General features: G+C 50.3%; 1 protein-coding gene across 6 annotated transcripts in view; it reads left to right on the forward strand.

The window, feature by feature from the left end:
* Positions 1–12,665, forward strand: part of LOC139239496 (nuclear RNA export factor 1-like) — a 92,822-nt gene extending 80,157 nt beyond the window's left edge. For 2 of the 6 annotated variants that reach the window (XM_070868284.1, XM_070868286.1), the window contains 5 exons: positions 2,499–2,614; positions 3,565–3,607; positions 3,701–3,773; positions 5,173–5,358; positions 10,812–12,665. In XM_070868284.1, the coding sequence (XP_070724385.1) occupies positions 2,499–2,614; positions 3,565–3,607; positions 3,701–3,773; positions 5,173–5,358; positions 10,812–11,025 (632 nt within the window). In that variant the 3' untranslated portion in view covers positions 11,026–12,665. Of the gene's footprint in view, positions 1–2,498; positions 2,615–3,564; positions 3,608–3,700; positions 3,774–5,172; positions 5,359–9,272; positions 9,547–10,811 lie in introns of those variants that run through there. The other 4 variants (XM_070868287.1, XM_070868288.1, XM_070868285.1 and 1 more) reach the window with 4 other exon arrangements.
* The last annotated feature ends 210 nt before the right edge of the window (positions 12,666–12,875 follow it).

Raw genomic sequence — 12,875 nt, forward strand, 5'->3', positions numbered from 1 at the left:
AATATCCGTGGCGGTAAGATCATTAACCTCCAGCTAACCGTCTCCACTTGCGTCTGTTCACTTTGCTCCCGTTGCACCATCGGGCTCGGCCAGTCTTTTTCCAGCCAGTCCCACCCCCCCCGCCCCATCTGATGCAACACAGCAGCTCCACCACGCAGAGCAAAGTCCTTCAGACTCGAGTCTTGAAAACAAATAAACAGACCGAGTCCACCGGCACTTTGCGTGAGATGCTTTCCGAAACATTCTGCAAACTGCTTCGGGTGTCTGCAGCCAGACAGTGCAGTGGTTTGTTTCACCGACTCATCGAATAACCTTTGCAGCAAGGGTATCCAGGCACTGGGGGCAGGGCAAGCATGTGCAGCCAAACTTACAGCGCCCCGAGCTTTGAGGAGAGGGTGAAGAGCCCAGTTTACTCTCGGGAAGGGAAGGCTGAAGGGAGGTGATCAGCATCATAAGAAATGGGAGCAGGAGTCAGCCATTCGGCCCCTCGAGCCTGCTCCACCATTTAATATCATGGCTGATCTGATCCTGGACTCGGCTCCACTTCCCCATAAACCCCTGACTCCCTTATCGCTCAAAAATCTTGTCTATCTCCACCTTAAATATATTCAATGACCCAGCCTCCACAGCTCTCTGGGGCAGAGAATTCCACAGATTTACAACCCTCTGAGAAGAAATTCCTCCTCATTTTTGTTTTAATTGAGTGACCCCTTATTCTGAAACTATGCCCCTGAGTTCTAGATTCCCCCATGAGGGGAAACATCCTCTCTGCATCTACCCTGTCCAGCCCCCTCAAAATCTTGTACGTCTCTATAAGATCAACTCATTCGTCTAAACTCCAATGAGTATAGGCCCAACCTGCTCAACCTTTGTTTCATAAGACAAGCTTAAAGGAGTCAATAAATTGAACTCCTGTAATATGTATTGAATTTTCCACAGTTGAAGGGGGTGGCATGGGGTTCCACTTGGATGCGGTGAAGATGCGCAGACAATTTAGATTTGAAGGACTTCATAAAGAGGATAGTTAATGTGTGGAATGGAATGTTGGAGCGTTTAATGGGAAGGTTTAACGGAGAGTTGGATAGATCCCTGAAGATTGAGCGCTCTTGAGTTTTTGGCAGCAGTGGGGTGCACTGGAAGGGTTTTCCAGGCCTGCACTCTCCCATGCGCTGTTTAGGTAAACATTCCCGTTTGCTGTGTCCTCAGACACAGAGTGCTGCAGAAAATGAAAGTGTTATTCCCCTTGAAAGCTAGCAGCCAAGGCCATCGTGTTCGTTCATATTATGCACCTAGCTGATCTCCCCGTCACCAGAGGCATGTCCTCGGTCGCCTTTCTCTCAAAAGCTTCCATTTAACGCTGCTCAGAAAGGATCTCCGGCTCTCAGCAGTGTGAGACATCAGCCCCCCGCTCTGTGGTGGTGTAACCTCTGACCCTATCTCGTGGACGCCTCCACCGACTGAATAACCTCCATCCTGCAAATCTTGATTGGAAAGCAATCTCCATGTATACAGAGCTGCACCAAGCCGTGCTGAGGTGACTTCATGCTGTCACTCTCCCCTGTACGCTGAAATCCTGATTGCAGTTCTGCCTCTATGGGGCAAGTGTTTGCCACACGGCCAGAGTCAGCAGGTTGTGGTGTGAGGAGACTACCAGAAAGGTAGTTAAGTTTTTAAAAAACACTTTAAAACCCCAAACATCACTTCTTTTAATGAAAGCAGCGTGAACTGTGCAGTTCCGTAACTGTTTCTGCATCCTTACTTTCCCGTTCAGTGTAAACGTTCGCACGCAGAGCCAAGCACTGTGCTTTGCTGGAGTATGTGGCAGCATCCTGCTCGTTTTAATTTGTTCCCGGGATGTGGGCGTCGCTGGCAAGGCCCAGCGTTTATCGCCCGTCCCTAATTGCCCCTTGAGAAGGTGGTGGTGAGCCGCCGCCTTGAACCGCTGAAGTCCGTGTGGTGAAGGTGCTCCCACAGTGCTGTTGGGGAGGGAGTTCCAGGATTGTGACCCAGCGACGATGAAGGAACGGCCGATATATTTCCAAGTCGGGATGGTGTGTGACTGGGAGGGGAACGTGGAGGTGGTGGTGTTCCCATGCGCCTGCTGCCCTGGTCCTGCTAGGCGGTAGAGGTCGCGGGTTTGGGAGGTGCTGCCGAAGAAGCCTTGGCGAGTTGCTGCAGTGCATCTTGTAGATGGTGCACACTGCAGCCAGGGGGCGCCGGTGGTGGAGGGAGTGAGTGTTGAAGGTGGTGGGTAGCGTGTCGATCAAGCGGGCTGCTTTGTCCTGGATGGTGTCGAATACAGACCGTATTTATAAACCTTGGAGGCATCATGTCTGCAAAAATACATCTTGGATCAAGTGTGAGATGCGTAACTCGGGGGACACCTTATTCCATTGGACCTCCCCTTCGGCGAGATGTATAGCTGGGTATAGACATATGGTCGTCATTTTTTTTACGCTTTCATCTCATTTTCTCTCCCTTCCTATTTTTGCGCCTAGCACTTCGGGCAAAGTTACTGAAGCACACCAGACTAAACGTTGTAGCCTTTCTCAACGAGCTCCCAAAGACACAACACGACATCGCCTCCTTCGTGGTGGACGTAAGCACGCAAACGGTAAGTGCCTATTCTGTCCAAACGTCCCATTGATTCAGTTCCCTGTGCAATCTTCAACCTGTTTACTGGCACTTAGTGAGCTCGAGTAAACTGCATCACCGAACTGCCCCATTCCAAAAGATACCTATCAGAATCCTCTGTTGCCCTTCCCTTGATGTTCAGCCCTGCCGTGATACGGTTACATGAGGGATGACACTGTACCGGAACGGCCATTCTTCGTACGTCAGTATGTGTATTGAGTGTCGGCAAGCTGTTTGACCTCTCGGTGTCTGGCACCTGAACCTGGTCCTGTCCCCACACCAGCGCTTGCCAGCAATGTTGACAGGATGGTGACGGGGAGCAACTAGGAATCCTTGATTTTTCTTTTTCTCTTCCCTACCTCAACCAAAGTGCTGTGCCCCAAACTACTGCCCGACTGAGAGCAAGTAACTGCACAAATCAAACCTGGGATTCTGTGGTTCACTCGCACGCTGGCTGGGCACAAAGATAAGTTTAGATGAGGAGGCTATTTGGCCCATCAAACGCCGAGAAACCGAGTCTCCCTGGCTCTTGAACGGAAGCTGTTGGTGGAAGCAGTAACAGGAAAGACCATTGTTTGCTAGTCTTTGTTGTCAAGAATGCAGACCCACATCCTATTTTTTTTTTTAAATGAATTCTTGGGAAGTGAGTGTCGCCAGCAAGGCCGGCATTTATTGCCCATCCTTAATCGCCCCTTGAGAAGGTGGTGGTGAGCCGCCGCCTTGAACCGCTGCAGTCCGTGTGGTGAAGGTGCTCCCACAGTGCTATTAGGGAGGGAGTTCCAGGATTGTGACCCAGCGACAATGAAGGAACTACTGTGTTACGTAGCACACACTGCCTGCGTGCGTGCGTGTATGTGTGTGTGTCACCGCATTCAATACTCGAAATGCTGTGTATAAGAACAGTAATCGAACCTTTGCTTTCTGTTTCAGAACACACTGCTCTGTTTTACTGTACACGGGGTTTTCAAAGAAGGTATGTAAACGTCGTAAATTTAAGTTTAAAAGGAAAACTTTGCATTCATGTTCTTGGCATGTAACCCTTTTAAAATCCTTAATTTTCCCTCAGTCGATACGAAATCCAGGGAGTCTGTGAGGGCCTTCTCAAGAGTGTTCATTGCCGTGCCTGCTGGGAATGTAGGGTAAGTTTTTACTGGGCTAGTACACGCTTGCGGAACTTGGGGCACAATTGACTCAAAGGGACAGAAGCAGCACAGAAATAAACCAGGCTGGAAGTGCACAGCGGTTTGGGGAGAGGACATGTGGGCAAATGCTTCAGGTGGTGTCACTTTCATGAGAGGCGAGTTCTCCGGTCAGGACATGAACCACCACCTTCAGCTGCTAATGTTGGATTTCCACTACTTTCTGCTTTTTTTTTAAATTTGATTTTCGATATTGCTGCTTTTAGTGGGGCGGGGGATGGGGAGGAGGACCTGCAGGTTGCTGAGTCAGGTATACACCGCTTTCTACGATTGGCCCTTCTTTCATATCGAAGTAGCAAAGCAAATTAAACTTCGATATCCAGGCCAAAGCTCCCGGTGTAACAGCGTGGGTATCTCGTAGGCTGCCTGCGAATTCCCTCTGAGGCTAGTGCTCAATGATGTGCTCCGGGGTCTGATTGGGGGCTCCACAGTCGTATGATGGGGGGGCTTTAATCTTCCACCTCATCATCACAGGCAGTCCCTCGAAATCGAGGAAGACTTGCTTCCACTCAAAGTGAGTTCTCAGGTGACTGAACAGTCCAATACGGGAATTACAGTCTCTGTCACAGGTGGGACAGACAGTGGTTGAGGGAAGGGGAGGGTGGGACTGGTTTGCCGCACGCTCCTTCCGCTGCCTGCGCTTGCTTTCTGCATGCTCTCGGCGACGAGACTCGAGGTGCTCAGCGCCCTCCCGGATGCACTTCCTCCACTTAGGGCGGACTGGTCTTGGGCCGGGGACTCCCAGGTGTCGGTGGGGATGTTGCACTTTATCAGAGAGGCTTTGAGGGTGTCCCTTGTAAACGTTTCCTCTGCCCACCTTTGGCTCGCTTGCCATGTAGGAGTTCCGAGTAGAGCGCTTGCTTTGGGAGTTTGTGTCAGGCATGCGGACAATGTGGCCTGCCCAGTGGAGCTGGTCGAGTGTGGTCAGTGCTTCGATGTTGGGGATGTTGTCGTCCACCTATGGAGAAGGTGGCAGCATCGACCGTGACCGGTTCGGAGGCGGTCGATGGTTGCCCACTCTTTGCGAGGAAGGTTTGATCCCTCAGTGGACTCCTCTATAAGGAATCCATTCCATATGTCGCAGTTCTTCCAAGCATTTCACCATCGGTCATCGAGGCAGAGGGGAGATCGCTGAAGGGTTTCAGCGAGGGTTCAAAATGGCCGCCTAGATTGGAGACGGGTTGGTGGTAGGTTGTTCCAGTCGGCCTGGATCGACATGTCTTTGCCGGTGTAGCAGGGTGCGTTCTCTGGAGACTGTATTCGCGGCGTAGGTGTGGCGGTGCGATGTTTGCGCGGATTATCGCTAAACTGGTTGTTTCCCCTCGCTCGCCCCTTTAAGCAGGCTGTGCATCGTGAACGATCAGCTGTTCATCCGGAACGCCACCACCGAGGAGATCCGCAAGGCCTTTGTGACCCCAGCGCCCACGCCATCGAGCAGTCCGGTGCCCACCCTCACCGCTCCACAGCAGGAGATGCTGCAGGCTTTCTCACAGCAATCGGGCATGAACATCGAGTGGTCACAGAAGTGAGTATTACAGATTGCAAAGGGGCACCTTCCATCTGCTTTGTTTGACTTCTTGCCTTGGTTTCTCCGTTTAAGGTCTGCCCATTGTATAATATCACTTTAGTCCCGTTTAGTGTCAGCTGTGGCTCGCCTCTGAGTCAGAGGGTTATGGGTTCAAGTCCTACTCCAGGGATTTATGCACAAAAATCTAGGCTGACACTCCAGTGCAGTGCTGAGGGAGCTCCGCACTGTCGGAGGGGCAGTACTGAGGGAGCTCCGCACTGTCGGAGGGGCAGTACTGAGGGAGCTCCGCACTGTCGGAGGGGCGGCACTGAGGGAGCGCCGCACTGTCGGAGGGGCAGCACTGAGGGAGCACCGCACTGTCGGAGGGGCGGCACTGAGGGAGCGCCGCACTGTCGGAGGGGCGGCACTGAGGGAGCGCCGCACTGTCGGAGGGGCGGCACTGAGGGAGCGCCGCACTGTCGGAGGGGCGGCACTGAGGGAGCGCCGCACTGTCGGAGGGGCGGCACTGAGGGAGCGCCGCACTGTCGGAGGGGCGGCACTGAGGGAGCGCCGCACTGTCGGAGGGGCAGTACTGAGGGAGCGACGCACTGTCGGAGGGGCAGTGCTGAGGGAGCACCGCACTGTTCGAGGGGCAGTACTGAGGGAGCGACGCACTGTCGGAGGGGCAGTGCTGAGGGAGTGTCGCAGGGGCAGCACTGAGGGAGTGCCGCACTGTCTTTCGGATGAGACGGTAAACATCTGCCCTCTCAGATGGACATAAAAGATCCCATGACACTATTTTGAAGAGCAGGAGAGTTAAAACCTACCTCTTTGACCAAGCTTTTGGTTACCTGCCCTAATTTCTACTTGTGTGACTCGAAGTCAACTTTTGTGTCTCAATTACCCCTGTGAAGCGCCTTGGGATGTTTTACTACAGTAAAGGTGCTATATAAATACACGTGGTTGTTGCACCCTTCCTAGCATTATTTCATATTTCCCCCGGAGCCACTGAGGGAGCTGTCCGTCAATATCCCATGGTTCAAGGTTTAGCTGCAGTGATAACCAGTTATCATCCTGTGCAATACTGTCGTTTGCACATCCTGTTTCTGTAGCAGACAGGGATAATCCCTTGGCAGTGCTGCTGTGCAGAGGTGTAAATTGCACCATTTAGGACAAATGACACCTTCCAACCACTGTCTAGAACACTTCACTGAACCAGGAGACAGAAGTCAATGACTGCTGTATTATTTTTTTTAGTGTATAGTCAGGAGCAGCTAGCACAGTGATCTCGAGGAGCAATGTTATTGTACTGTTATAAATTGTCCTTTTCAACCAGATACGAGAGGGAAACACGTTTTTAAAGCGTTGACATTTTTCCGCTCTGAGTGTCTGAGTTCCCTGCCCACAGGAGTGTTTATGCTTATGGTCTTCGAAGGAAAGACTTTCATTTTATATCGCGTCTTTCACAACCACCGGATGTCCCAAAGCGCTTTACAGTCAATGAAGTACTTTTGGCGTGTGCTTTAGGCTGCCTCGGTTCATACCATGGGTCACGTCTAAAGTTTAATGTTCTAATTAATTCCGGTCTAGCTGAAGCCATGGAAAATAACCAGTCTAGCTGTTCCGGTTTATCATTTATCCACAAATGAGGCAAAAGCACCAAGCCTTTTCCAAACCAGCAGGCCCATAAAATTCACATGAAGCAAAGCAGCAAGAAATGCCATCACAAATAGAATTGGGCGGCTTGGGCTGTGTGATCAGCCTCAGAGAAGGTTGATTCCTGAGACGAAGGGGTTGTCTTATGAAGAAAGGTTGGGCCTATACCCATTGGCGTTTAGAAGAATGAGGGGTGATCTTCTTGAAATGTATAAGATTCTGCTGGGGCTTGACAGGGTAGATGCAGAGAGGATGTTTCCCCTCGTGGGGGAATCTAGAACTAGGGGGCATAGTCTCAGAATAAGGGGCCGCCCATTTAAAACGGAGACGAGGAATTTCTTCTCTGAGGGTTGTAAATCTGTGGAATTCTCTGCCCCAGAGAGCTGTGGAGGTTGGGTCATTGAATATATTTAAGGTGGAGATAGACAGATTTTTGAGCGATAAGGGAGTCGAGGGTTATGGGGAACGGGCGGGGAAGTGGAGCTGAGTCCATGATCGGATCAGCCATGATCTTATTGAATGGCGGAGCAGGTTCGAGGGGCCGAATGGCCAACTCCTGCTCCTATTTCGTCTGTTCCTATATCAGTGGGCTGGGAGTAAGCAGCCGGCCCTTGTCCCTCCTTCACAGTAGAAGTGGAGAAAGTGCCCACGTGCGAGCCTTGAGCAGACCGTGTACAATGGAAACTTGCTGCTGTGGGGGTTTTATGCTCCTAAACTGATCATTACGGAAGCTCGCCCATACCCAGGCCCGTGTAGAACCGTCAGCACCAGGAAGCGATAACAAGAATGAGCCCAATCATAAACCTATTAAAGCACATGAGGCTCTGCTTATCTTTGAGTGAGATCCGTCGAAATAGATAACATTTTTAAACTGAAACAAATGATGCTTGCTATGTCTAATAATTTACAGGGTGTAAAATCAGACAAGATGTGACCTCTTGTTTGCCACGATGAAGTCTTTGAAGTGCGAGTTCAGAATCGGCACCAGCATGAATGAAACCCAGCTCGGTGTTATCTCTGCAGCTGATTGCTGCTGCTTCTACCTCCTGTTTATCAGTTGGGTGACTCTCTCGGGCCCTTTTATAACCAGGCGATCTGCCTCAGCTGACCCCCAGCCGTATCGGACATCTTGTCCGTTTCCAGTGAGAGTTGCTGAACCTGGACAGCTAAATGTCAGTACAAAAAGAAAGGCTTGCATTTCTATAGCGCCTTTCACAACTACCGGGCGTCTCAAAGCGCTTTACAGCCAATGAAGTACTTTTGGAGTGCAGTCACTGAGAAGTACGGCAGCCAACTTGCGCACAGCAAGCTCCCACATAAACATCAATGACCAGATAATCACTTTTTTGGTTATGTTGATTGAGGGATAAATACTGGCCCCAGGACACCGGGGATAACTCCCCTGCTCTTCTTTGAAATAGTGCCCGTGGGACCTTTTATATCCATGTGCGAGAGCGGACGGGGCCTCGGTTTGACGTCTCATCTGAAAGACGGCCCCTCCGACAGTGCGGCGCTCACCCAGTGCTGCCCCTCCGACAGTGCGGCGCTCACCCAGTGCTGCCCCTCCGACAGTGCGGCGCTCACCCAGTGCTGCCCCTCCGACAGTGCGGCGCTCACCCAGTGCTGCCCCTCCGACAGTGCGGCGCTCACCCAGTGCTGCCCCTCCGACAGTGCGGCGCTCCCCCAGTGCTGCCCCTCCGACAGTGCGGCGCTCCCCCAGTGCTGCATTGAAAGTGTCAGCCTAGATTTATGTGCTCAAGTTCTTGGAGTGGGACTTGAACCCACAACCTTCTGACTCAGAGAAGAGTGTGCTAAACACCGGTATAGATCTGTTGGGCCGATTGGCCTGTTTCTGTGCTGTACATTCTATGAAAAATCATGAGGGTCATGTGATTCCTGTGGATTAGTAAGCTCTCTACAAGGTAGCACTTGATTAAGACTCAGTGCTTTGATTAATATAGGTATTTAGTGGAGTTGCTGCTAAAATAAAGGGCCGTTTCTGTCTACATTGAAATTCCGAGCTTGGAATTAAAGTGCCTGATCATAGTCAAAGAGCAGCTTTTGCTGTGAAGGGAATCCACCTGAGAGTCTGTTGGCTAAAACTAAAGCTCCTGGAATTGACGGCAAATTATTGAGCTGGTTAGGGGATTGGTTAGCTGGTCGAGCTAGACAGAGTAAATAATGGGCATGTGCTCATTGGAAGGAAGTGACTCGGGGTGTCCCACAAGGATCTGTGTTGGGGCCTGAACTATTCGCTGTATTTATTAATGATGTAGATTACACGATCAAGAGCCATCTATCAAAGTTTGCCAATGACACAAAGATTGGTGACCTAGTACGTGGTGTAGATGGGAGCATAACGTTACAAAGAGGCATTGATCGACTCAATGAGTGAGCAAATGGATTTCAGGCAAGTATGAGGTCATCCATTTTGGACCAAAAACAGATAGCTCCGAGTATTATTTAAATGGTGAAAAGCTAGGAACATTGGTGGTCCAAAGTGATTTAGGGATCCATGTGCACAAATCACTAAATGGTCAGGTACAAAAATGAATCAAAAAGGCTAATTGAATATTCGCCTTTATATCTAGAGGGCTAAAATATAACGGGAAGTGTTGCTACAGCTGTACAAAGCTCTGGTTGGACCACATCTGGAGTGTGTATAGTTCTGGGTACTGCACCTTAGAAAGGATATGTTGGCCGTGGATCGAATTCAGCTCAAGTTTACCAGAATGTTACCAGGGTGGTTAAATTATAGGGCGAGATTACATAAGCTAGTCCTTCTATTCCCTGGAATCTAGAAGGTTAAGGGGCGATTTGAGTGAGGTTGCGAGAATTTTGAAAGGAATTGATGGGGTTAGCTAGAGCTAAACTTTTTGTGCTGGTGGGGGAATCCAGGACCAGGGGCATAGCCTTAAAATCAGAGACTGACCATTCAGGAGAGAAATTTGGAAACATTTCTTCAAACAAAGGGTGGTGGAACTCTCACACAAACAGCAGCAGACGCTCGCTCAATTAATAATTTTAAAGCTGAGACCGTTAGTTTTGCTAGCCAAGGGTATTAAGGGATATGGAGTCATGGTGGGTGGGTGGAGTTAGAATACAGAATAACCGCATCTCATTGAATGGCAGAACTGGCTCGGGGTGCTGAATGGCCGCCTCCTGTTTTTTTAAATCATTCACGGGATGTGGGCGTCGCTGGCAAGGCCCAGCATTTATTGCCCGTCCCTAATCGCCCCTTGAGAAGGTGGTGGTGAACCGCCTTCTTGAACCGCTGCAGTCCGTGTGGTGAAGGTGCTCCCACAGTGCTGTTAGGGAGGGAGTTCCAGGATTGTGACCCAGCGACGATGAAGGAACGGCCGATATATTTCCAAGTGGGGATGGTGTGTGACTGGGAGGGGAACGTGGAGGTGGTGGTGTTCCCATGCGCCTGCTGCCCTTGTCCTTCTAGGGGGTAGAGGTCGCGGGTTTTGGAGGTGCTGACGAAGAAGCCTTGGCGAGTTGCTGCAGTGCATCTTGTAGACGGTGCACACTGCAGCCAGGGGGCGCCGGTGGTGGAGGGAGTGAGTGTTGAAGGTGGTGGGTAGCGTGCCGATTAAGTGGGCTGCTTTGTCCTGGATGGTATTCTCCAGGATGTTGATGGTGGGGGATTCGGCGAAGGTAACGCAATAATGTTCCTACATTTGCCCCATATACTGTAGTGAAGCTGCATCTAGCCAGCAGCCGTGCCTCGAGTATTCTCTCCATTCCTGCTCCCTCATCATTCCATAACTGGGCTTCCGAAATCTTGTTTGATCATTCCCTCTGTGTTCTAGGTGCTTGCAAGACAACGAATGGGACTTCAGTCAAGCTGCATTAATCTTCACACAGCTTAAGGTTAGTTTATTCAAATGTTTGAGTATGCAGAATTGGAGACCAAAAGCTCCTGAAAAGATCCTCGTGTCCAGTGGAAATATCCTGTTGAGCCATTTTGAAGGTAAAACCCAGGGTTTAGTCCCCCACCTCCCCCCCCCCCCCCCCCTGAAGTAAGTTACCCCTCAAACAGAATGTGTAAGAATGATTCCTTTTCCTTTTGGGTGAGTTGTCTCCGGGTGCCGCATGTTTGAAATCGTGCTCCTTGGGGAGCAGTGATTTTGCCTTTTAAGGTCGCTCGGGGTGACCTACTTACTGATCCTTAAAACCATGCCTGGCTTCACCGGGTTTCAAGCACAAGCTGTGTGGGGAAGGCTGCTTCTCGACCTGCTGCAACGCCCGGTTATCTAAAGGTAATTTCCCACGTTCTCTGGCCAGCCACCAGGGAGCAGGCAGCTTGGGATGGAGTGGCACTGTGAGCGGTACCCATGCGTTAACCCATTGGGTAGTCAACGGGGCAGGAGACTGTTGCCCCTCTTGGCCGAGGACGAGAGAGGTGCTGGGAAGCAGCGGAAAGTGATAGAAAACAAGAGGCGATTCTCTCGGGGAGTCAAGATATGGAGATCGGGCGGGAAGGGGGGAGTTGAGGTCAATGATCAGCCATGATTTTATTAAATGGCGGGGCAGGCTCGAGGGGCCATAGGGTCTACTCCTCCTATTTCTTATGTCGTAAATCACAAATTTAACATGCAGGTACAGTGAGCAATTAAGAAAGCAAATGGTATGTTATACTCAAATCCTCTTGTAATAAAGGCCAAGAGTAAAGACGTCTTACTGCAATTATATTGGGCCCTGGTGAGAGCACACCTGGAGTATTGTGTACAGTTTGGGTCTCCTTACCTAAGGAAGGATATACTTGCCATAGAGGGAGTGCAGCGAAGGTTCACGAGACTGATTCCTGGGATGGGCGGATTGTCCTATGAGGAGAGATTGAGCAGACTGGGCCGATATTCTCTGGAGTTTAGAAGAATGAGAGGTGATCTCATTGAAACACACACAATTCTTACAGGGCTTGACAGGGTAGATGCAGGGAGGGTGTTTCCCCCCTGGGCTGGGGAGTCTAGAACCAGGGGTCACACAGTCTCAGGATAACGGGTCTGCCATTTAGGACTGAGATGAGGAGGAATTTCTTCACTCAGAGGGAGGTGAATCTTTGGAATTCTCTGCCCCAGAGGGCTGTGGAGGCTCAGTCGTTGAGTATATTCAAGGCTGGGATCGATAGATTTTTGAATATTAAGGGGATCGAGGGATATGGGGATCGGGCGGGAAAGTGGAGTTGAGGTCGAAGATCAGCAGGTTCGAGGGGCCGAATGACCGACTCCTGCTCCTGTTCCTTATGTTAAGTCACTGATCGCGCCGCTGTTTTTCTGAGCTGTGACTACCTGAGAGCAGAGGCTCTCTTCAGTTATTCTTTACACTTGTTTTTGTGGTTTTAACTCTGGTTTTTTCCAGGCTGAAGGAAAAATTCCCGAAATAGCGTTCGTGAAGCAGCTATGAAGAAAACCAGCGTTACACTATCCCTTCAGATCCGAGGCTTTCAACATGGAGCCAGGACTCTGGAATTTTTTTGTTTTTTTATATATAGAGCTGGATAATGTGAACTTCTGCCATCAAGACTCGTGATTTTTAAAACAAATGCACTGCAGTTAGCATCAAGCTTATGTAGATGTCGTTAAAGTCCTGTGTAGTTTTTTTTTGATTCCCGTGTATCATCTGTGTTGTGCCCATGTTTTTGAAAGATAATTTTTAGGATGGGGTGGGTGGGAGGTGGGGAGGGTGGGGGGGTTGGGTATAGTTTTGTTGAACTTCAAGTAATCCGGAAAGTTTAATTCCTCCTTTCCACACGGCTGATGATGAGGCTTTCCAGGGTTGGTACTTTCAGGAGACGAGGCTGATTGGACGAAATGCAGTGCCCGTTCTCGGTCTCGCCGCAGTCCTGCGGGCTTTGACCTTAAATGGAGCTACTG

This window comes from Pristiophorus japonicus, chromosome 27, assembly GCF_044704955.1.
Source record: "Pristiophorus japonicus isolate sPriJap1 chromosome 27, sPriJap1.hap1, whole genome shotgun sequence".
NCBI lineage: Eukaryota > Metazoa > Chordata > Chondrichthyes > Pristiophoridae > Pristiophorus > Pristiophorus japonicus.